The sequence below is a fragment of the Mus musculus genome, chromosome 18 (genome assembly GCF_000001635.26).
Source record: "Mus musculus strain C57BL/6J chromosome 18, GRCm38.p6 C57BL/6J".
Taxonomy (NCBI): Eukaryota; Metazoa; Chordata; class Mammalia; order Rodentia; family Muridae; genus Mus; species Mus musculus.
Genome location: NC_000084.6, coordinates 46,245,363 through 46,270,234, shown reverse-complemented (window position 1 = coordinate 46,270,234; position 24,872 = coordinate 46,245,363). Strand labels below are relative to the sequence as shown.

The 24,872-nt window shown below is 41.3% G+C and overlaps 1 protein-coding gene across 3 annotated transcripts in view; it reads left to right on the top strand.

Annotated features, from left to right (window-relative positions):
- Pggt1b (protein geranylgeranyltransferase type I, beta subunit) overlaps positions 1 to 24,872 on the top strand; it is a 45,746-nt gene that overhangs the window by 10,855 nt on the left and 10,019 nt on the right. For 2 of the 3 annotated variants that reach the window (XM_006525866.4, NM_172627.3), the window contains exons 3-8: positions 7,278 to 7,345; positions 10,480 to 10,631; positions 12,018 to 12,150; positions 15,911 to 15,956; positions 21,180 to 21,364; positions 23,565 to 23,673. In XM_006525866.4, coding sequence (XP_006525929.1) covers positions 10,522 to 10,631; positions 12,018 to 12,150; positions 15,911 to 15,956; positions 21,180 to 21,364; positions 23,565 to 23,673 — 583 coding nt within the window. In that variant the 5' untranslated portion in view covers positions 7,278 to 7,345; positions 10,480 to 10,521. Of the gene's footprint in view, positions 1 to 7,277; positions 7,346 to 10,479; positions 10,632 to 12,017; positions 12,151 to 15,910; positions 15,957 to 21,098; positions 21,365 to 23,564; positions 23,674 to 24,872 lie in introns of all 3 variants that reach the window. The other variant, XR_001782356.2, reaches the window with a different exon arrangement.

Below are 24,872 nucleotides of genomic sequence, written 5' to 3'. Positions count from 1 at the left end.
TTGGAATTTAGAAAGTGCACATGGTTTGGTTTGGTTTCACCTGTGCATCTGTGTGTTTTGCGGAGCTGTGGATTGAACTGAGGCCCAGAGCATGCCAGGCAAATACTTTCCATGAGCTACACCCCCAGCCCAGCACATCAGCTTTCAGGGTTTGGGGGTCTTTCTTGGCGTCTTTAAACAAGGAATTTGGCACAACACATCTTTCTAATAAGAAAGCCTTATATTTTTTTGAGATGTGTGAAGAATTACTTCTATATTCATAAAAGCGCACATTTTAAAATAAAATTACCACATTCCTCACTGGAATTCTGTCTGCTTAGTGCAGAAAGCTAACTTTTAAAGTGGAAGTCAAACAATGACTGATTCAGGTTTTGAATTATACTAGCCACCTGAGCTCACAGTGACGGTGATCCTCTGGCCTAAGCATTACCTTTTGTTACGTGTGCCTACATGAGATTTGGAATGTGTTTACTTTTCATAATACAGTTATCTCTTAAAAGAGGGGAATAGAGTATTCAGATTCTTTTTTTTGTTTGTTTGTTTTTTGAGACAGGGTTTCTCTGTATAGCCCTGGCTGTCCTGGAACCCACTCTGTAGACCAGGCTGACCTCGAACTCAGAAATCCGCCTGCCTCTGCACACCCCCCCCCCCCCCAGTACTGGGATTAAAGGTGTGCGCCACTACAGATTCTTATGAAAAGAAACTCCCTTTGTGTTTGCAGGCAGGAGCCTGGTATGGCTGTCCTCTGAGAGGCTCTGCTAGTACCTGACTAAGTCAGATGGAATTACTCACAGCCAACCATTGGACTGAGCCCGGTGACCCCAATGGAAGAGTGGGGGGAAGGGCTGAAGGAGCGCAAGGGGATGGCAACCCTATAGGAAGAACAACAGTATCAACTAATCCAACAACCAAAGAGTACACATAGGCAGGTCCTTATGTAGCAGAAGATGGCTTTATCTGGCATCTGTGGGAGGGGAGTCACTTGGTCCTGCGGAGGCTTGTGCCCCACAGAAAAGGTGCTAGAGGGGTGAGGCAGGAGTGGGTGGGTGGGTAGGTAGGTAGAGGGAGCAGCTTCTTAGAGGCAAAGGGGGGATGGGGTGGGAGGTTTGTGGAGGGGAAACCGGGAAGAAGACAACATTTGAAATGTAAATAAGTAAAACAAAACAATTAATAAAAAAAATAAAGTCTGTCTTTTTTGTTGTTTATTGTGTTCTATATACCCCAGGTTTAATACACACTCATGATTTCCTGCCTCAGCTCTGAAGAACTGGGATTATAACTGCACTACCACACAAAGTGCTTTTTAAATTCTCATTAAACTTTTTATTTTGTAAGCTTGTGTGGTGTGTGTGTGTGTGTGGGGGGGGTCATGCCACAGCACTTGTATGGAGGTCAGAGGACAACCTCATGGGATGGATTCTCTCCTTCTACTTTATATGGGTTCTGGGAAATGAACTCAGGTCATGAGCCTTGCCTGCCTTTCCCAGTGAGCCATCTTACCTGTCCAACATTGTTTTTTAAGACTGTACATAAGCCATCTTACCACCTCAATATTGTTTTTTTTTTAAGACTATCTAAATGGTGGATGCTCAGAGTCATCTATTGGATGGAGCACAGGACCCCCAATGGAGGAGCCAGAGAAAGTAGCCAAGGAGCTGAAGGGGTCTGCAACCCTATAGGTAGAACAACAATGTGAACTAACCAGTACCCCCAGAGCTCGTGTCTCTAGCTGCATATGTAGCAGAAGATGGCCTAGTCGGCCATCATTGGGAGGAGAGGCCCTTGGTCTTGCAAAGATTATTTGCCCCAATACAGGGGAATACCAGGGCCAGGAAGTGGGAGTGGGTGGGTTGGAGAGCAGGGTGGGAGGAGGGTATAAGGGACTTTTGGGATAGCATTTGAATTGTAAATGAAGAAAATATCTAATAAAAGTTGTTTTAAAAAAAGAAGAAGTCCTGCTGAATCCAGTGTAGATTGTTGGGGTTAGGGTGGAGTATTCTCTCGATATCTGTCAGGTCCATTGATGTGGGATTGAGTGCATGTAATTGAGAGAAGGTGGGATATTAAAATAACCTACTATTACAAAAAAAGGAGACTATCTAAATATACTGATACACCGTCTTATATTGCTAGGCACATAATTGGTCTTTATTTTGAACTTGATAGCAAACACACAACCTTTAAAGTGAGGTGTTACCCAATCAGCAGACAAAAGTCAATTTTAGTGCTTATCTTTCAAGCATACATTTCAAACACACATGTTCTTTGATAATACAACTCCAAATATTTTATCATAAACAAATTATTATGATCACAGCATCTCCAGCTACTGTTTATTTTTCTTAGTTTCTATTCTGCTCTGTTAATTTCCATTGTAACATATACTTGCCTGCCTTCAAAGAGGGTGCCACAAAATCAAAATAGGGAAGAAATATTACATTGTGCTCTGTATGCTGTGACTGTCTCTGAAAACTATAAATAGATTTTCATGGTGACACTGAAGAAGTAGTTCTTTAAAAATTGCAAAAAGCAGGGGGGTGGGGGGAGGCTCTTTGTTTCTTCTTGGTTAAGGATGCCACCATGAACCAAGGTATTTTAAGTTAAAATACGATTATCTAGGCTTCGTATTCATTGTTTTCATGTAAGTTTGAGATAAGACCCAAAGTATGTCTACATCTTGTCAAGTTCTGTGTACAGCTGATTCTAGTGGGCAGGCTGTATGGGAAGAACTGTTCATTGTTTTGCTGATGCTAAGTATGAACACTAGATGGTGTTCTTGAATAAAGTTTCACCTTTACCGGGCATATACTTGCAGTGATAAATTTGGAGGGAATTGCAGTTATACTTGAATATGATGAAATATGTAAGTTTCTAGAATTATAAGGGAATTTCCAGGAGAAAACAAACTTGACAGGAACTAGAAAAGAATCCTGAATGAACTTAAAAATGGTAAATATTGGGCTGGAGAGATGGCTCAGTGGTTAAGAGCACTTGACTGCTCTTCCGAAGGTCCTGAGTTCAAATCCCAGCAACCACACGGTGGCTCACAACCATCCGTGAAGAGGTCTGATGACCTCTTCTGGTGTGTCTGAAGACAGCTACAGAGTGCTTAGATAAAATAATAAATCTTTAGGTCTGAGTGAGTGGGGTCAACCGGAGAGAGCCAAGGTCCTGAATTTAGATTCCCAGCAACCACATGAAGGTTCACAACCATCAGTACAGCTACACTGTACTCATATACATTCATTAAATAAATAGATAAATAAATAAATCTTTTTAAAAAATGGTAAATATTGTCCTCTTAACATCATTTTCAAAACATTGGTATTTAAAGTGTATGGCTGATAAACCAGTTTGATGAATAAACCATTTTTCTCAGGCCCTAGGTTAGAAGTTAGTAAACATGCCATGAGAATTAAGGTCTTCATTTGATGCTGTTGTTTACACTGAAAGCGTTTTTAAATCCAGTTTTACAGCCCACAAGCAGTTCAGAAGAGGGAAGAAGTACCACAATGTGTTCCATATGCTGATGTCTCTGAAGGCTGTAAATAGACTTTCATGGTGGCACTGTATTCTCCTATGCGGAAAAGAAGAAAGGACACTTTACTTTGAAGAAGTATTTCTTTAAAAATTGCAACCCCCCCCCCCAAAATGGGACAGGGGCTCTTTGTTTTTTCCTGTTTTGCTTTTGATAATGTTTAATTGGCCAGTTTTAAATGGTTGCTGTTTATTAAGCCATGGTCACTCCTAAATTATAGCCTGAATATGCCCTTTATCCTTTATAAGAACCCTGCAACATTCTACTTACAGGCTGTTACTATTCCAGTTAGGAAGTGGAATAAATTTCAGCTGGGAATGCTTGCAATGTGCCCGTGATCTCATCTCTTGGGAGGCAGAAACAGGAGAAGCTGGAGCTCAAGGCTTTGACAATATAAGAGTTTGATGACCAACCTGAGCTACATGAGACTGTCTCAGATAGGTAGGTAGGTAGGGAAACCAACTTAGGCAAGTTGTTCCTTGCATGTAGAACCCAAGTACTAGGAAGAAAAGGGTCATGCATTTGACGAGCTTGTTGCTTGTGTCTGTGCTAAGGTCTCCTAATGATACAGTATTTTTGAGCATCATTTTCTTCTGCTGCTTCTCAGGAAGGTTATGAATTTAACCTAACTAACCTTAGAAGCAGACACGTGTCCACTTGTCTGTAAGGAAGTGATGTTTTACTCAGAAGCGTTTTCTTTGAAGTCACACTCTATGTAAAATACCTTACGGAATTGGCCTAGGAACTATAGCAGTGAGTTTGGGCTGCGCTCCTCTGGCTCTGCGGGAAGCACTTGTGTACTCACTTGCCCAGGGGCTCTCTGGATTTGAAGATGGAAGACAACACACATATGCAAATTAATTTTTAAAAATGATTTATTTATTTATTTTATGTATATGAGTGCACCATTGCTCTCTTCAGACACACCAGAAGAGGGCATCGGATCCCATTACAGATGGTCGTGAGCCACCATGTGGTTGCTGGGAATTGAACTCAGGACCTCTGGGAGAGCAGTTGGTGCTCTTAACCACTGAGCCATCTCTCCAGCCCACCAATGAATTTTAAAATGCTATGGCTACATCAAAGGCTGGGCACTCCTAAACCTTTCCCTGCTACCCCAGTGGCCACCCACCTGAATCCTCACATGGCTAATTGGCTTTATCTCCTGCAGCTCCTACGTCCAACCATCTTCCACTGCTTCATGACAAGTCCTCCCTCCGTTCCTCTCTCCTGCATCCTAGCCCATGGAAACCTAAGGGTCCTGCCCCATCTCCCTTTGCCCAGCCCCTGGCCACTGTCGCATTCAGATTCCCAAGTAAATCAAAGCATTAGAGCCGATCCCCGACAAAGAACTTCCTGAGGTGGGGATTATACTCAAAGTATGCAGAGAGCTTTGGTTTTTAAGCTGAAGTAGAAATGGGATCAGACTTTTATAGTGCAGTGTCAATGAGCTGGTAGCATGGAATGAGATCTTTATTGTGGAGGAAAAGAGGAAGCTGATATTTAGGTTGGCTCATATAGGAAATACACGTTAGATACTGCTTACCACCTTGAAGGTGATTAGAACAAAGTCATGATGAAGGCAGGATAAAGGCATCTGGTGGAAGCTGTGTGGAATGGTGCTGATCCTGCACCGCAGATTCTTGTTTATTCTTTGTCTGTCAGACATTGGGTTACTGCTGGTGGACTTTGTAGATGAAAATTAAGGTTAAACTAATCTCCTGAATTTACAATGCAGCGTATTCATAGGGGTCTCTCCCACATGCATACTGTGTGTGTGTGTGGGGGGGGGGGGTTGGTGGTGTGTGTGTGTAGTGTGTGTGTGTGCGCGCGCGCGCGCGCGCGTGCAGTATAATCACATGAGCAGCAGGTCATGCAGGTCAGAATGTAGTGGAAGAGCAGAAGAGAAAGCAGAAGAATACTAGTCTTGAATTTGAGCGATAGGTGCTCTCTGGTAAGAGTCTGGTGTGTAAGAAACTGTAAATGAGGCTTCAGGAGCCAAGGAGAGCTCGTAGCTAAGAGCCCAATGAAACTGAGATTCCAGTCCCACATTACAGGAAACTCATCTGCCAGCAGCGTGACTGAGCTTAGAGGCTGACTTTTCCTCTAGAACTTCAGTAAGTAAGGTCGTGCCACAAAGGCGTTGGTTGCATTTGTGAGACTTGTGTTGGATCCTCATCTTCTGAGACAGTACGATGATGACTGTGTGTCTTAAGGTCCTCCATCTGTGGTGACTGCTCATAGAGGGGGTGACTCATAGAAGACAGACTCTCTGTCTTGTCATCCCACTGCTGTTTTGCTATTCCCTCTAGGCTGTTAAGGCTGTACCATTCGCCTGACTATAAACACCACACACATCCGCTTGATATCCTCTGTTTCTCTTGCTCAGATGCAGCTTTCCACGTTGTTATTTAGCTTTCCTAATAATTACTTTCAAAATCAGCATAAGGTATACTTTGATAGATGCAGCTTGATATTTTAAGCCTTTTTTGTTGCTTCTAAACTTTGGCCGCCAAGCTGCACCGGACACTTGTGTTCACGAAGACCCTGGAGCACATTCTCCGTGGGTCTTCACTTGGGGAACGGGTATGGAGTAGCCTATGGCTTGGTTACTCTTTAAAAAAAAAACCTTAAATGGCTTACGTTTTTTAAAAAGTTTTTTTAGTCTTACCAAAAATAAGGCATGTTCACTGAACTTATTGCCACCGTTAGTACTTCCAATAGAGAGACACGGGGTAGGAAGTTTTCAATGTTTCTGCAAAGCTGTATAAGCCACTACTAAGTGTTTCAGGGAACGTTGGGTGAGCTCAGTCAGAGCCTGCTTTGGAGAAGCAGAGTGGGAAAGCTGTGATTTGCTCTTCCACCCATCATGACAGATGAAAGGTCCTGGCATCGAAGTCCTTTTTAAACCATCCTGAGTTTTTATTAGCTGCCAGTTTTGGTGAGCTAATACATTCTTACCTTTTTTGAGTTCCCAACTTCTAATATATTTACATACATTTATGTATATATGTATATATCCAGAAAAAGGAAAACTTACAAATATATATATAAAAGGTATGGACTTAAGTGTCCTATATATGTCAAAGCCAGGCACCCAGGACACAGGTTTAAGACTGAAGTATGAATATCTGTTTTCTCCGAGGTGAATAGAGCAGTATACACCTTTACTTTACTCATGTATCAAGGAGCAGTGAGTCAAGGTGGAAGACACTGGGTGGGAAATCAAGATTCTAGAGCCTGTTGTATGAGCTGTTCCCTCTGACATGTCACTTAACCTCTGGCTTGTTTCCTGATGAGCCTTCAACATTATCTCCCATAGAAAAGGAGACAACAAACCTTAACACGTAAGAGGACTTGCTATGAAATCAAGAGGACCTGAGTTCAACCCCCAGCACCCACATAAAAGCCAGGCATGGCTGTGCATGTCTGTAACCCCCGCTGTTGGAGGGTGCCCTGGCTAGCCAGCCTCGCGGAAACAGTGAGCTTTGGGTTCACTGAGACCCCATCTCTAAATATAAGATAGGAGCAGTAGGGGAAGACCCCTGGTGTCCTATTCTGGTCTCCGCGTGTGCACACGGCCATGTACACCCTCGCTTACCTGCATGCACCGGATGTATATGCAGGGAAAGTGGAGCTTTGATATTAAAATACTGTTACTGAACAATTGTACAGTTAAACTGCCTGCATTCTATTCAGAGATGGTGTATTTTAAACAAGCAAATACTTTGTTTTCTAGGGTCAAATCTGAGTCGCTGTGGTTTCCGAGGTTCTTCATACCTGGGTATTCCATTCAATCCATCAAAGGTTAGTGTTCTGTATGTTGGAGGGTTGGAAGAGGATAGAAGGAAATTTAGTGAGCCAGCAGATGAAACGTTTAGAACTGGGTGTCTAGGTTTAATATGCTAAACATTTGTGATTCCCTAGAGAAACAAACTAATCAGGTACTTTCTTTGCAGACAGTGAACTTGCCTGTGTTGAGGGTTTATGCTGGGCTCTTGTTTCTCAGGAGAGAGACTAAGCTGTCCTCCAGGAAGTGAATGGTTAGTGACTGTTACAGCAGGAAGCTTAGCTTCCCCAGCAGTTTGGACAGAGGCTTTTGAACCAGCTAGTATACAGAGAAGTCCCAAGGAAGCAAAGAGCTTTTTCTTCAGAGAAGTAGGACCAGAACAAGCGCCATAGGTTCTGCTTGTGCCCAGAATTACCAGGATTCTTTATAGTGCAATGTAGAGAAAAGTTTGATCACCCTCCTCCTCACTAGGATGGTATGGCACTCAGGATCTCCAGCATTCCAGGATCCACCAACTCAGCCACAGCCCTACTCTTTCTTCTCTTTTAAAAAGAGGTCTCACAGGAGCCTGGTAGAGGTGGCTCTACAATGAGGTTAGGGTTGGCCTGGATTCTGTAATCTGTTCTATCTCAACCTGGGCTAGGCTTATTTTTAATTGATGAAGTAGTCTGCTTATAGCATGGTTGTCAGTCATGGGATTACTCTGAGTATTTCAAGAATTGTGTACACTTGGAAGGTGGACGAGAAACTCCCTGTTTTTCATATTCTGAAGCTTTTAGAAGAAGTGACAGTGGTCGTAGTGATAACAAGACTTGACTGAGACTGGGTTTTATTCCTCTCACTGACACTGTAGACAAGCTTGTCTGAGTCAGGGTCGGATGGCATCGGCCAGATGTCTCCAGTTAAGTAAGTGCCTTCGGAGCAGGGAATATGGCAGCAAAGGACTCATAAAATGTGTGTCTTCCTTTTTTTCATACATGTATCTTCCAGGTTAAGCCAACCGTGAGTAGAGGGAGGCTCTTGAGTTGGTTACAGTGAACAGGATTATCTGCTGACCTAGGCAGTGATGCCTGTTATGTAGCACAAGGCCATGTGCAGACGGAAGCTGTGCTTGGTGGTGTAAAACAGTGATTTAATTACACCTTCACAAGACAACCTCTACCTCCAAGGCATTTCATATCATGGTATTTAAAATTTATTTTAAAGGGTCTTGCAGCATTGCTGAAGCTGCCCCTACAATCCCGGGTTCAAGCTTCCACTGTAGGTATGCACCGTTGTACCTTACTCCCTGCATGTTTTACATTCCAAGAACTAAAAGGTCCCTAAGAATTAAGTGTTTGCTCCTAGTTCATATGCTCTTGTGGCACCCAATTTTAACCCTCAGTGTATCTCACTAAGAGCCACATCTCACTGGGTGTGGCCATCACCTGTATCTCTGTGGTAAGAGGAACTAGAGACTCAGATGCAATCACATAGGCCAACAAAAAGCTGTCATAGAGGTTGGAAGCACAGGTCTGTGGGACAAAAAAAAAACCCAAGGAAATGAAGAGATTTTCCAGTACCATATATAAATAAAATCACCCCATCAATTTTTTTCCCCTTCAGAAACCACCAGACCACCCGTGTGCTGTTGTCCTCTTAATATATGTATAGTTTTGACAGGCCACAGACCCTCATAGATCTATCCATCTTACCCTTTCATTTATTTTGCATCACAAATCCTATATTCTGTTAAATTATTGTACAATATCTTTAATGACCAGGGATTTTCTTTTTCTGCTTCACTGTGAAAACTTCCCAAGCTCTTGATATACTGCAGCAAAGAGTCCCTGTTTAAATCTGTGTAGAGCTTTATCTTCTTCATGACCATTTAAATAATCAACTTTAGATTCTCTCATTAGAATCACTCAGATTTCTCTTCATCTCTTAAAGTTAAGGTTCACATTTAATTCATGTTCAGATTCCCTACCATTCTTTTAAAATAGCAGGTGTTTGGTTTGAATCCTGAAAAATGAGATATGCCATGGGCATTCCAAGAAGCCCATTATACATGTGAAATAGAATAGGCAAGAGAATTAGAGCTTGAGTTCTGAGGAAGGACTCAAAACGGTGCAATGAAAATTGGTTTGGTGTTAGTGAGACTGTATAAAGAGTTGTATGTGGGGTGGGTCAGTGGGTGGTTCACAGTTAAAGGGATTGAATTTCATACAGATTTTCCCTGTGAAAAAGCACAGGTCACTGTACAAGAAAATCATGGGATCAAGTTTCTAACCCTTTGTAATACACAGACATTGGCTAGATTCCGCATATGAGGTTTAAATGGGTTTTATTTCTGAGATTGTGTCACCTTTCTTACTGTTATAGGATGAATAATATGTAAAATTAACTGTTTGTATTTCTTTTTTACATTTGAATCCTAATGGTTATTAGAGATTGAGATGATTAAACTTCATGATAGAATGATAAGGCTATAATGGTGAATAATACTGTGCTAATTAATTTAGGTTTATACCATATAGACTACATTTTCTTTGTTTTTTTAGACAGTGCTGGGAATTATACTCACAGCCTCAACACACATTAGGCAAGCACTCTACCACTGAGCTATATTTTCAGCTCAAATTTTACTTCTTTTTATAAATTTTTTTTGGTTTAAAATATTGAGTTTCTAACTTTATAAGACATAACTTTTTTGTTTGTTTTGTTTTTGTTGTTGTTGTTTTTTTGAGACAGGGTTTCTCTGTATAGATCTGGCTGTCCTGGAACTCACTTTGTAGACCAGGCTGGCCTCGAACTCAGAAATCCGCCTGCCTCTGCCTCTCAAGTGCTGGGATTAAAGGCATACACCACCATGCCCGGCTAAGACATAACTTTTATAAATTGGGTTGAACTAAGTAGAAAGTTTTAAATACGTGGATTATTCAAATGTCATAACTACTTTCATAAAGTTGGAGGATCATAATATTTTGGAAGTTATATAGCTTGTAAGAAGACGTATTGAGACATCTAAAAATTAAGGCATGTTTTCCTCAGTTGGATATCTATACAAATTAATGTAAGCAACATTTACTAAAACCTCATGCTGAACGTTATTTGTGAAAGAAAATGTAAAATCTCAATTGATTTAACATAATACGCATCTTGAATTTAGAATCCAGGAGCAGCCCATCCTTACGACAGTGGACACATAGCGATGACGTACACGGGGCTTTCCTGTCTGATCATCCTTGGAGATGACTTAGGCCGTGTGGATAAAGAGGCTTGCTTAGCAGGCTTGAGAGCGCTTCAGCTGGAAGACGGGAGGTATGAACTGCTCGTTAATGTTGTCCTGTGTAGCTAAAAACCATTTAGAACTCAAGAAAACTGGGCATAGTGCTACAGTAGATTGTTAGAACCCAGGACTAGAAATATAGTTCAGAAGTTAGTACATCATTAATGTGTTGAAGGTCCTGGATTGCACCCCCACTCATACAATGGAAATGAACCACAGCGTGTTTGAATATATAGTTAAGTGCTTGATGACAAAGCGTCTCATTTTACAGGAACAAAAATAAAGCCGAGTTTCTAGTAGAACTCCTTTCTCCTTTTTAAAATTTCATCTTTTAGGTGAAACAAATATTGTGAAATAAGCTATTTGAGTGTTGGTTCCTTAAAGTACTGATGGGAGAGAAAGGGTTGCACATTAAATATTACATTGAAAGCTAGGTAGCCTGCCCTCCGTCCACCGAGGAGCATATTTAAGTGATTGGGAAGCTCGCGCCCTGCTGCCTGATGCTTTATGTTTTGTGCTTGATGACTCTTCCAAGAGAAAGAAACAGTTCTAAGCTGTTAAGGTGGTGAAGTCGCCATCTCCAAGAAAAAGGCTCTGGACCAGTCCACTGCTGTGTTACATCCTCTGTGGACCAGTCCACTGCTGTGTTACATCCTCTGTGGACCAATCCACTGCTGTGTGTTACATCCTTGCACTGTACACTGGGACCCTTATTTTCTTGTCTGTGTTTTCAGGACACTGCTCTTGATGAGGGAAAAGTTACTGTAGACATAATGGTCATTTAGGAATCCAGTGTTGCCCCGGATTTCTGCCAAAAAGAGGAATGGAACACAGACCATTACCTCTTGAAAACTGTGTAACAAAACACAATATAATAGATCAACTAATAGTTCTCTATATATATTTAGGAGAAATTTCTCATAATAAAACATGGGTTTAGGAGTTTCTTTTTTTTTTTTTTTCTTTTTCTTTTTGGTTTTTCAAGACAGTGTTACTCTGTGTAGCTCTGGCTATCCTAGAAATCACTCTGTAAACCAGGCTGGCCTCGAACTCAGAAGTCCGCCTGCCTCTGCCTCCCAAGTGCTGGGATTAAAGTTGTGTGTGTCACTACTGCCCGGCTTGGTTTAGGAGTTTCTTACTACTAAATAGTATGTGTGTGGTTTTATTTGCTTCTTTTTCTGCAGCTGTTGTGGCACAGCTTCCCTTCTTGGGAGTAAACAACTTAGAGTTGTGTAGTAACATATACGCAGTGAGTGACAACTTGCAAGTATGAGTACCACCCAAGTTATTTAGGGGTCATTTGTAGTATGTGGTCCTGGGAAAGTCAGCAGTAGATGTTTCTGTGAGCGAAGACGCAGAGCACATGCTTCTGGCTTGGGGTAAATGAGCTTAATACAGTCTCACATCCTCGTCTCCAGCTTCTGTGCGGTTCCTGAAGGCAGTGAGAATGACATGAGGTTTGTGTACTGCGCATCCTGCATTTGCTATATGCTCAACAACTGGTCGGGCATGGATATGAAGAAAGCCATCAGCTACATTAGAAGAAGTATGGTGAGTTATGTTGATAAAACAGGACCCGTTTAGGTTATTATTGCTGGTCGTCTTATAACTTTTTAGACAAAAGTTCTTTAGAAAATTTCCCATAGGTAAAATGTTACACAAAAGGGAAGTTACAGAAGGACATTGATATTAAGTTCAAAGCAGTGTTTCATTCTATGAGCTCATTATAAGTTCAAAGCAGCAGTTTTACATGACCTCATAATCCCACCTTTATTATCATAATCACACCTGTGGCTTTATCTTTGGACCTGACCTAGAATGAATGGTTTCCTTGGTAGTAAATCGGTTCCAAGCCTGCTTTTATATCTGAGTGCAATTAGCTTGTGACACATGAAGGTTTACAGAGCCCTATTTGCAGCTTTTCAGAGTGCTGAAAATTACTTGTATAAACTTAGGAATTCTATAAAATCATTATCAGGAATTATGAAATCATCAATTTGTCTACACAACATTACTACATGATAGTATATCTTCACTGACCTGCAGAAAATCTGCCCTGTAGGGTTGACTAATGCCCAGGAATTATTAGGGTATGTGATAGTGACAGGAAAGGCATATCAGTAGCAATAAGCAATTCTTGGATAAAAGTCTTTGAAGGTTCTGCAAATCAGAGCTTACCCTTCACAGCCATGCAAAGCATTGGGCTATCTCCAGGAAACTTACTTGCATGCCTTTAGCCTTTCCTAGTGGCCTCTTGACGGCAAAAAGCAAAAATTTCCTTCTTCCACATCCTTTTTTTTTAAAAAAAAAAAGATTTATTTATTTATTATATGTAAGTACACTGTAGCTGTCTTCAGACACCCAGAAGAGGGCATCAGATCTCGTTACAGATGGTTGTGGGGATTTGAACTCAGGACCTTCAGAAGAGCAGTCAGTGCTCTTAACCACTGAGCCACCTCTCCAGCCCCTTCCATATCCTCTTATGTGGGCTGCCTCTTGAAGTGGCCCAGATTTAGGGTTAGTCTTCTGATCTCAAACAATCCAGCTTTAGGATGGGTCTCCCCACCTCAAATAATTCAATCAAGAAAAAAATCCCTCATAGATATGCTTAGCTGTGTGGGTTTTTAGTTAATTATACATATAGTTAATTATAGAATAGTCAAGTTGACAACCAAGATTAGCCATGACACACAATCATATCTCTTTATGTAATACTTAATTTCTAAATGAAAATCATAACCAGGTATAATTATGCCTAACAAAACTATCCCACATAGAACTGCAAATACATCATCTATTTAACCAGGTCATAACATACTGCAGATACCTTTTTTTGTTAAATTGCCTTTTCCCTATTGAATGACATACCTTGAAAATCAGTTTTCCTCATTCTTTTTCTTACATTTTTCTTATAATGTATATTACTTAACTGTGTGGCTATGACATAGTCTCTTCTAAAATTCTTTATTTACAACTATTCTGTATAGAGACTATTTTTTTTTCCAGTTAAAAACAGCGATATTATTGATAATCTGCATATCTTTTTATGTACTACAGTTACATCTTCAGGTATACTGCTTGGTCAGAAACTAAGTACATATGCACTTTTATTAGCTATAGTTTGTTTTCTTCTTCCCAAAAGATGGACCAAGTGGACCAGGCCGTGAGTAGTACTTTTGTTACTGCTCAGTCCACTGCTCTTACAGTGTTTTCAGGAAGCCTGTTTCTTCCTTAAGAAAAAAGAAAAACTTAATAAAAAGATAAGCCAAATTCTATTCCAATCTCCATTAGGAAAGCGCAGTTTTTCAACATAGCTTTACCAATCGAATGTTAAACTCCTTTAAAAAATCCCTTGTCTTGTCTGTCTTGTCTTCTCTTCTCTTTTCTTCTTTTGCCTGCCTTCCTGCCTCCCTCCCTCCCTCCCTCCCTCCCTCCCTCCCTCCCTCCCTCCCTCCCATCCTCCCTCCCTCCCTTCCTTCCTTCCTTTTTTATCCTGTTATAATCCATCTGCCTATCTCTACTGTTGAAACACAGATCTTTTTGCCTATTAGGTAAGCACTCCCACCATAAACTATATTACAAGCCCTGGTCTTTTGGCTCTCTGTATTTCAGTTTGTGTGTGTGTGTGTGTGTGTGTGTGTGTGTGTGTGTGTATGTGTATGTATCTGTCTACACACACACACACACACACACACACACACACACACACACTTTTCATTACAACAAGTTTCTCTCTGGCATTTTTAGTTTTGATCAAAGAAATGTTTTCAGACCAAGCCCAGGGCTGGGTGCATGCTAAGCAAGTACTCCACTGAGCTGTCTGCGCCATTTTTACCTCCTTATCTCAGTTCTGTATTCTTATTTTCTGCCTTTATTTGGTTTCCCTTCTTTTTAGAAAAAGATTTATTATTTGCAATTCTGTGGGAGTGGGCTATGTGCACATAGTTCAGGTGACTGTAGAGGTCAAAGAAGTTGAATCTCTCTGGAGCTGGAGTTATGAATGGTTGTGAGCCTCTATCCCTCCCCAAAGTAGATGCTGGAAACTGAACTTGGGGCCTCTCTCTAAGAACAGTCTACTCTCTTAACCACTGAGCCACATCTCCAGCTTTTCAATTTCCCTTTTTGTGTTTTTAATTTAAATAATTGTTCTTTAGGAGTCCTGTAATTTAATGTCTTTTTGTTCTGTTGGATTTTTGTTTGTCTTTTTGAGACAGAATATCTCTGTATCCCTGAATGTCCTGGAAGTTACTATGTAGACCAGGCTCTCCTTAAACTCAAAGTCATATGCCTGTCTCTGCCTCTTCACTGCTGGGACTAAAGGTGTGGGCTAAATACACCTGGCTGATCTTTCTTTGTCTCCCTCCACCCCCAACCCTGAAACCGTTTAGTACATTATTATTCCTTCCTACTGTCAGTCTAGATTGTGTGTGTGTGTGTGTGTGTGTGTGTGTGTGTGTGTACTTGCATGTGTGGAGGCTGAAGGGCATATTGGGTGTTCTTTTTTGGTTGGTCTTTAACTTTGTCTTGTGATACAGTCTCTTACTTACTGAACCTGAAGTTCCTTGGTTAGGCTGGCTACCACTCAGTTTAAGGGTCCCCTCTCTTGGCATTACTGCCCCAGTGTTGGGGTGATAGGCATGTGCCACTAAACCTGTGTTTTCACTCTTAGATGATCTTCCTCCTGGGTAGTGATTTTAGATCAATCTTACACCAAACCTAGCTCCCTCCTTTTTCTCCCTCAAAATTCTTCACAAATTACCATTGGACTTTGTAAATGTTTATCAGAAATAGTTTGCTGAGACTTGATGCTTTGTCTATAGCAAGTAATCTGAAGCTTAGGAGTTTCTTGGCAAAGTTCGTGTTTTGTAAATTTTATTGTTCTTACTGTTTGGATTTTAGAAGATATATGAGGACTTTGAAGTTTAGGAAGCTCTCATCCTCGGTAAAATGAGCGTCTCAGAATAGATTTAGTTTATGACTGGAGTTGACTAGGTGTGAAATCCTTGTATTTTAATTCACCGTCTAGTCACTTGCAGGAGTGTGAGGAATAAGGGTTGGAAATTATTGTTGAACAGAACCAAGAATGCAGGGTGCCCTGGACACGGCTCAGATGTGCCTCTCCTGGAAACACTCAGTGGGTTGGCCTGCTGGCTATGAGAAGAATGGAGACTGCAAAATTCCCACTTGTACTTCTCTGGAAAGAGTACTTATTTTAGAGAATATAAAAGAAATTAAAAGAGTTAATTCACTGACAACTTATCTACTATGATAATTACTATTTCTCTGTTAAACTAAACTTTTTCTTTTTCAGTCCTATGACAATGGGCTGGCCCAGGGAGCAGGCCTTGAGTCTCATGGTAAGTTCTCTTCAGTGGTTGTATAGTTGTAAGAGAGCGTGCAGCATCGTCAGTATGGGAACCTCAGCCTTTCTCAGCCCTTGCTGTTGCATGAGTCTGTCGCTTTCCCACATATCTCTCTCTCTCTCTCTCTCTCTCTCTCTCTCTTTCTTCTTAAACACTGAGGTACTTAGATCACTAATCATTAAGAAATTATTCAGACCAGAATTTCTAGTAATCTGTTAAAATGCTAGCTGTATGAAAATATGTTGGTATTATTTTTTAGGCTATTACTAGGAAAAACCAGGTTATTCACTTTGGCATAACACTTGAAAGACTAAACCAAAGAGATAAACTGAACATGAAAATTTGTATTTACCTTCCATACTATCCTTAGTGATAATCACATTTTTCTGTTGAACCAGCCTACTCTCTCACATTTCTCTCACTTAGGGCAGGACTAGAATTGTGTGAGGGTAGCCAATAAGTTTGTCAGCACATCAACAGTATGGAGTCTCAAATCCAGATCTGCATTCAGAGATAATCAAGCTTCCGTCCTGCTTTTCTAAGAACGTAGCCCAGGGGCTGGAGAGCTTGCGGTTTCTCATCCCTGGCTGTGCTGTGCTCACTTCCTGCCACCATTCCTCTCCTTGTAGTATTGGAGAATGGCTTTGGCCTGACACTGCCAACAATGTGACCATGCTTCCTGAGTTTCCCTAAGAGTCTCCTCATCAGCAAAACAGACTTTTTGTCCTTCTGAATAGAAAAGTGGTTTGACCTTTTCTCTGACTCCCTATTACAGTTTGACACCAAGGTTTCACTATATGCTTGAGTTCTACAGATGGGTGTAACTGTAGCTGGTGACAGAGATAGCAAAGAAGATTCACTTCCCATGATACATAAGAGCCAAATCTATGCCACTGAACTTGCAAAAAGAAAGGTCTTATTTCATGACTAGTTAGCATGGAGGTCAGGGGCTATGAACTCAAGTCTGCCTTCCCAGTTAGTCAGTCCTGGGAATTTATAGGCAGAGAGAAGGGGAGAGGCTATTTATTTGTTGGAAGATGGAAAGAGAAGTTTCCCTAAACATTATTTTAGACATACATGGTCAATCATACCTCTTTAGAGGCCATGCATGCTTCTTTGGAGTAGAGTGTATTCTAGGTTGGGGATTTTGTGTTTGAAACTTTACATCAAATGCCAGTGACCAATGGCTGGCTTCTCTATATTTTCACTCTTGAGAAGTGAATTTGCAGCTATCTTTGGGTGAATTTCAGGGACTTATGCTATGAACCAATAAGCACTTAATTAGTTGAGCAATTCCCACCCATGCATGCCCATGTGCTAATTCCCACCCATGCATGCCCGTGTGCTAATTGATTTCAGGAGCACTTATGTTACTGGCCCTCCCCATGATTGGTGGGGATGTGGTTTCATGAAGAGGAAATATGATAGCTCCGAGAATTTCTGGAAGGATAGGCTCTTGTGCTTGCTGCTGTAGCACTCTGAGGAGACACCTCACTGGCACGGGAGAAATTGGAATATTATTTTCTGGGATATGAAGGACTGTCCAAGAAACATCCTCTGAGGAGGGACAATCTTCCTGGCTCCCTCAGGTCTTCCTTTGGAGTTGATTTAACCTGAGTAGCCATCAGCACCATTGGTCATGGATTATAGTTCATGTGCACAAGTTGGACATCTTCTGATTATCTGTTAACTGTGGCTTTGAGGCTACAACACACATATATAGCCCATTCTGTAATTCCTGTTCTGGTTTTATTTTTCTTTCTACAATTTGCATTTTCTAAGTGACCTGTCTTTATATATTTGTTTACTGTTTGCTTCTTTCCACTTAATTATATCCCCAAAGGAGCTTTGCCTTGTTTTATCAGTGGTGTATTCATAACACATTTGGTATATAGCTGAGCAGATCATCTTTTCAGTTAACCCTATGTTCACTCAAATCTGAACAGTGCCATCCCCCTCACATGCTGACCATGCCTCACTTTACCATCTCAGAATGCATACTTTAAATTTTTTAATGTTTCTGTGTGTTCCTTTATAGTATGTGTGTACTTGCATATAAGCATAGGCATTGCATGCCACATAATATGTGGAGATCTGAGGACAGCCTCAGATGTGGGTTCTCACCCTCCACCTTGTTTGAGAAAACTCTCTTATTTGCCAGACAAATTAACTTGATAGCTTGCTGGCATTACAGACCTGTGCTACTGTGTCCAGCTTTATGTAGATTTCAGAGATCTGAACTCAGGTCCCCACATTTGTCCTGCAGGGGCTTTATTCACTGAGCCGACATCTTCCCAATCTTGTTTATTTTTCTTGAGATGAGGGCTATGCTGTGTAGCCCAGGCAGACCTCAGGCCTTTGCCATTGTTGTGCTGACATTACAGGCTACCACACTACCACACTCAACCTGCTGACAAGGCCACAGTGGGAAGGCGGCTCAGTTGGTGAAGCACCTGCCATATCAGCATGATGACTGATGACCCGAGTTCAGATTCCCCTCTGTAAGCTGGGCATGGTGTCATGGACCTGGAACCCCAGCACTGTGACCTAGTGATGTACCTTGTCTCAAAAAGTAGCATTGAGTCCGGCGTGGTGGTGTATTCCTTTAATCCCAGCACTTGGGAGGCAGAGGCAGGCGGGTCTCTGTGAGTTTGAGGCCAACTTGGTCTACAGATTGAGTTCTAGGATAGCCAGGGCTAAACAGAGAAATCTTTCTTCAACAAACATATATGTGTATGTGTGTGTGTGTATGTGAGATATATATATATATATATATATATATATATATATATGTATATATATATATATGTATATATATATGTATGTATGTATATATATATTATACATATACATACACACATACATATAATATATACACACACACATATATATATATATGATACCTGACACCAGCCTATGACATACATAATGTGCATGTGTATCTGCATACATATATGCACACACTACATGAATAGCACATACCACACAAGGTCTTCTTCATTTCTAAGCCTGTTAGCACTGTTTGGAAATATGGAACAACTTACTATCAGATCTACTGAGTTTTTCGAGTATCCCGCACTTCAGGAATTTGAATGTTTTTTTGTCTCAAGTTTTTTTGTTTGTTTTTTAGTTTTTAGTTATCCAGTTAAACTAATTGTTTCCCACATATCACTAATTTGTAATCTCAGATTTGTGCACTAAGATGAAAGTTATTATGTAATTTAGCTACTGCTCTGTGCTAGCTACCATTTGATAGCTTACATATAGTCTCATGTATTCAGAATACCAGACTGCTGAGAAAAGGCACCTTTCAAGTGACAGAGTCAATTAGAAGGGCTAAACCACTGTGAGAGGCAGAAGGAAAAAGACCTGTTCGAGGAACATGTCTTTTCCTATTTAGGCTGGTTGACTGCTGCTGGGACAAAGTACCTGAGACAACCAGGGAGGAAGGGTTTCTTTGACTCACAGTAAAAGGACACAATCACCATGGAGAAGGCATGGAGGCAGAAGATTTCGGCATCTCACCACACTCATCTGCAGGGAGGATGCAGAGAGATGAAGGCTACTGGAATGATGCCATTCTCCCACCCTCGGGTGGGTCTTCCTACCTCAGCTAACCTAAGATAGAAACTTCCACAGGAAGTGTAACTCCTATCACATTGACAGTCAGGGTTAACCAGTATAGTACTCACGAATAAACAGTCTCAGAAGTGTAGAGTGGCTGTGCTGGGGCAGCACTGCCTACCAGTGCTCAGTCCCAGCCCTGTGGCCCTCCAGCAACCACACTGAGCTGTGGGGGTTGCCAGCATGCTCAGTGCTCCTCTCCTTGTTCCCCTTTTGTGTGAGCTATGCCTTTCCTCTCTCTCATTGTCCCAGTGTCACTTGTTAGGTAAAGGTTGGTCCTTTGTCCACGCCCAGCCCTGAGCAAGCGCTGATTTCTGTAATTCTGGCTTCATGCTGCTTTCATTGTCACTGCTGATCTGCTAGGCTGTAATCCTGATGCTCACCTACTTGTGCATCGAGATGTGTGCAATTGATCGGGAAGCTGAGTTTGAAATGTTTGGGCTTAATGGCATTCTTGCTTTTTCATGTGCTTTTATTCCTGACTCCCCAGTCTAAACATTTAATCTGTTGTGTTTGGTGATGTTCTTTTCTCCTTTTTCTAAGTCAGTTGTTTTGTTCCTATCTTTTACATGGTCAGTCTCTGTAGACTGAGAGACTGACCAGGCAGATGGTGACTAATGTCTGGGCCTTGATCGCCAAAGTTCACTTTATCCTACTAATTCACCAGGAGCAAAGCGCTTTTGGGGGTACAGTCGAATATGTTGTGTAAGAATTGGGCTGTCTGAGTTTGTGATGATTACAATTATTTTTATCTCTCTAGATTCATGCTAGGAATCTCAGACAAATTAGTTTCTATGGTTCTTTAAAAATGATCTGTATTCCTTAGTCCAGAACAAAAATGTTAAATCCCTTTGGTCCTAATTTCCTTTGAACACTGAATTCCCATGAACTTCCTTCTCTTTATGTTTTTTGGTATGGTGATTAAGTAAAGGAAATGGAGTTGTTTTATGTGCCTGTGTGCTTAGTTTCCTACTCTACCTCTGACTGCGGGCTTGGTGACTACCTTAAGTTCCATGTTTCAGAGGAGAGAGATTCGTATGGATAACTTGGTATATACAAACATGAGTGCTAATTAAATTAACAAACTTGATTGGTAAAGCCATTATGGGACAGAGTTTAATCTGCATATAGCCTGTGTTGCTGCTCCTATCTTTAAATCTCTTGGGCACTAATGCCTATGTAAATCCTGTTTTGCTGAATTAGCCAGGAAGTGATAAGAGGAAAGTCTGTTTAGAAGCTGTTTGCTTTTTAATGGTTTCGATTCTTGGCTGCCTCCCTGAATGCAGATCTGTGGAAGTAGAGAAAGCTATGGGGAACGTAAGGGGGTTGGTTAGTTCTGGTGTAAGTGTAAATCGTGTAATTGAAACAGATTCTTTGATCTTGCTCCTTATAAGTATAATGCCTTAGAACTTTACATTATTTTAAATTCTGTTCTGTTTTTCCAGTTGGCACGGGAGACTTGACTGTAGTATTCTGAGTTTTTTTCCTGAACTTTATTTCATTGTCCTGTAGGCTAATGGGACTGTCCCCTCTCCCGACATGTCGTGCTGCTTTCATAGGCCATAGACATACAGTTTGTGTTTTGATCATCAGGAGGATCCACCTTCTGTGGCATTGCGTCACTGTGCCTGATGGGTAAACTGGAAGAAGTTTTTTCAGAGAAAGAACTGAACAGGATAAAGAGGTGGTGCATAATGAGGCAGCAGAACGGGTACCACGGGAGGCCTAACAAGCCCGTCGACACCTGCTACTCCTTCTGGGTGGGCGCAACACTGAAGGTAATAAGACACCCAGCCACATGATACCTGTACCTGCTTAAACGTCTGTAGGACTTGTTACATACCCATTAGACCAGACACCTTGTTAGTAAAGCTAACTAAAGCATCTACAACAGGAATTAATCAGGAAGCCATACCTGGAAACAGGAAGTTAACTTTAAAGAAATAATGTTGGCCATTCACTGGAAATCCATTTGAAAATTTTCTTTCCTTTTTATTGTTTGTTTTGCCTAAAACTTCCAAAATTCATTGATTGAATTTGCTACATAAAGTCACTGAGCCATTATATCATTTTCATCTTGAAATGTGTTTACATCTTTGTGCAGATGTTCTGAATATAACAGAGCTTGTGTTCATCTTGTATGTAATGTCTTTCTGTTAGTTAGGGTTTCACTGCTATGAAGAGTCACTATGACCAAGGGAGCTCTTTATAAAGGACAACATTTAATTGAGGCTGGCTTACAGTTTCAGAGGTTCAGTCCATTATCATCACGGTGGGAAGCATGGCAGTGTGCAGGTGGACATGGTGCTGGAGAAGGAGCTGAGAGTTCTGCATCTTTACCCACAGGCAGCAGAAGGGGACTGTGTGTCAGACTGGGTGTAGCCTGCCCTTACAGTGACATACTTCCTCCAACAAGACCACTCACTCTAACTAGGCCATACCTCTTAATAGTGCCACTCCCAATGACCAAGCATTTAAACACAGGAGTCTATGGGAGGCATACCTATTCAGACCACCACAGTCCCTATTTTTTCCCTCTTAAAAATCATGTATGTGCTTGAAACAAATCTGAAAATAGACTGGTTTAAAATGAAGGCACTAGCTTATCTGTTTAGTTCTAATGCCATTTAGCAATGTGTTTAGACTTACATAAAATAGAGAGGCTAGTGTACTGAGCTCCCGTGTATTCCTCACCATCAGTGCTGGCCACCCCAGAGCAGCCGCAACCATCCGTCTCCTATTAACTCCTCCCAGGCACCATGTTGACTTGAAGACAATCTTTGTTTTCTGGAAATCCCTCAGTATGTCTTCTAAATGAAAATAACTTAACAGAAGAACACCGCTAGTATCTGTACCACATCTAAAACATGAGCTGTAATTACTTCCCACACTAAGCATCACTTAAGTGATGCTGGTGTTTCCTGTTGCATCACACTAAGAAGCTCCCAGTACCAGACCATCTCTTTTACTCAGAAGGGCCTGAGTTGTCAAGCTTGTTGTTCTGTTGTAATGTTCCTATGAACACTGTGGTGAGCATAGCTATAGCATAGTATGTCTAGCACTTTAACCATTCAGTAGTAATAGTGATATCCAAAGTAAGATATAACCACCATTGCCATTGTACACATGACCTGTGATCCTGTCAGCAGTAGTGCCTCCCTGTCCTCTCCCCAGCTTCCTATAGTCATGTTGTACTCGTTGTCTCCACGTGTCCTTTCTGGGCATCTCATCATGTTACTAAAACACCTGACAGAAGCAACTTGAGGGAGGAAAGGTCTGTTGAGGCTTAAGAGTTTTGGGAGTTACATCCCACTGTGGCAGGGAAGGTCTGGCAGCAGGAGCAGGGAGTGGCCTATCACGTTTGTCCATAGTCTGGAAGCAGGGAGCAGGGATTGCTGGGGTTCACTTAGCTTCTCCTGTCTGTGCACCCCACCATCTTATCCTATGGAAATAGTGCTGCCCACATTTAGGGTGGGTCTTCCATCTCGGGCAACCTAATCTTGATATTCCCTCAGAGGCATGTCCAAAGGTTTGTCGGAAGTTGACTCTAGATCCTGTTGAGTTGACCTTGTAAGCTACCACACTCATGCAATATTTGTTCCTCAATGTCTTCCTTATTTACTTTAGCATGATGTTAAGAGCCATCTGTTTTTTAAATATATATGACGTTTTCCTTCTTGTGCCTGAGTAATGTTCTTCTGCGTGTGTTGTGTGTGTGATCTTAGTAGGTATTTACTAAATCTATAGGTGTGCCTTGGTAGAAGTCATATCTTGACAATATCAAACCTTCCTGCTAATGAGCTTGGTAATCAAATAAAAAAGCTACCATAGTTGGCTAATTTAAGTGCTCAAGTCTCCAGAGATTTGCTCTGAGAGTCTAAGCTAGACTAAGTCTATCTGAGTGATCATTAGCTGAACTCTGAGCCATAGGCCAGTAAGAAATTGTGTGCCTGTTAATTTTTGTCATTTTGTTTTTAGCTTTTGAAAATTTTCCAGTACACTAACTTTGAGAAGAATAGGAACTACATCTTATCAACTCAAGATCGCCTTGTTGGGGGATTTGCTAAATGGCCAGACAGTCATCCAGGTAATTACATTTGACACGAATCTCAAGGAGTAAGTGTTTTACTTCTTGAGTAGACCTTGTAAGTATTATGTCTCCTTCAGAAAGTGTACATGATAGAAAATACTGCCACTAATGATATAGTCAATAATATGTTTGTAAAAGATGGTATCTGGAGGCCAGTGAAATGCTCACTGGATAAGCACATCTGCTGCCAGGCCTGCTGACCTGAATTCAGTTCTCAGGACCCACATGGGAGAAGAGGAGAACCTTTGACCTCTAAATGTGCACCCAGGCACCTACCCATGGCTACATACAAAATAAAAATCATAAACATTGTTTGCGACAGGTTTAAGGTATGGGTAGTATAAAGGGAGGGTAAATTGTTAAGTTCTATTAGTGTGTATGCATCTCTCCACATCCCCAATACTTAGCAATGTTTATTTATTTCATGTATGAAAGTAAGGCAGGTGTTCTGAGTGGGTCCTAGCCAAGGAGTTACTTGGCTCATTTAAAATGTCAGGATTATTAGCTGTGATGTCAGGGTTATTAGCTTTGACTTAAGCTGTGTTCTAGTTTGCTTTTCTATTGCTGTAATATTACTTTGACAAAGGCAACTTGAGGAGGAAAAGGTTTATTTGGCTTGTACAACTAGGCTTATACACTATCGAGAAAAGTCAGTTAGGCTTGCTCTCTGGCTTGCATTGTCTTACACTAAAGCTAGCTTTTTATACAGCTCAGGATCACCTGCCTAGTGATGTTACTAACCAGAGTGGGCCAAGCCCTCCTACATTCAGCAGGAATCAAGACAGTGCCCCACAAACATGGTCACAGGTCAGTTTGAACTGGACCTTTCTGTAACTGAGGTTCTCTCTTCACAAGTGATTCTCAAGTACTTCACATTGATACAGGACACTGAGTTCTGAGGGGAACAAGAGAGACTTCTAAGTTAAAAAAAAATTCTCAAAACCAAATTCATCAATACATTAAAACCATTGCTCAAGGGCTTGCTCAAGCCCAAGTGTGGCTGGTTGGTTGAATGTTTGCTAGCATGTTGGAGCCCTGAATTTGATCTCTAGCACAACATAAACCAGATGTGGTTGGTGATGCATGCTTACAGTCCCACCTCATAAACAGTGAAGTCAGGAGAGTCTGTGCCAGTTCTGGGTGTATACTCAAAGGAGCATAAGGTACCACACTACAGAGAGAGAGCCTTGGGCCAT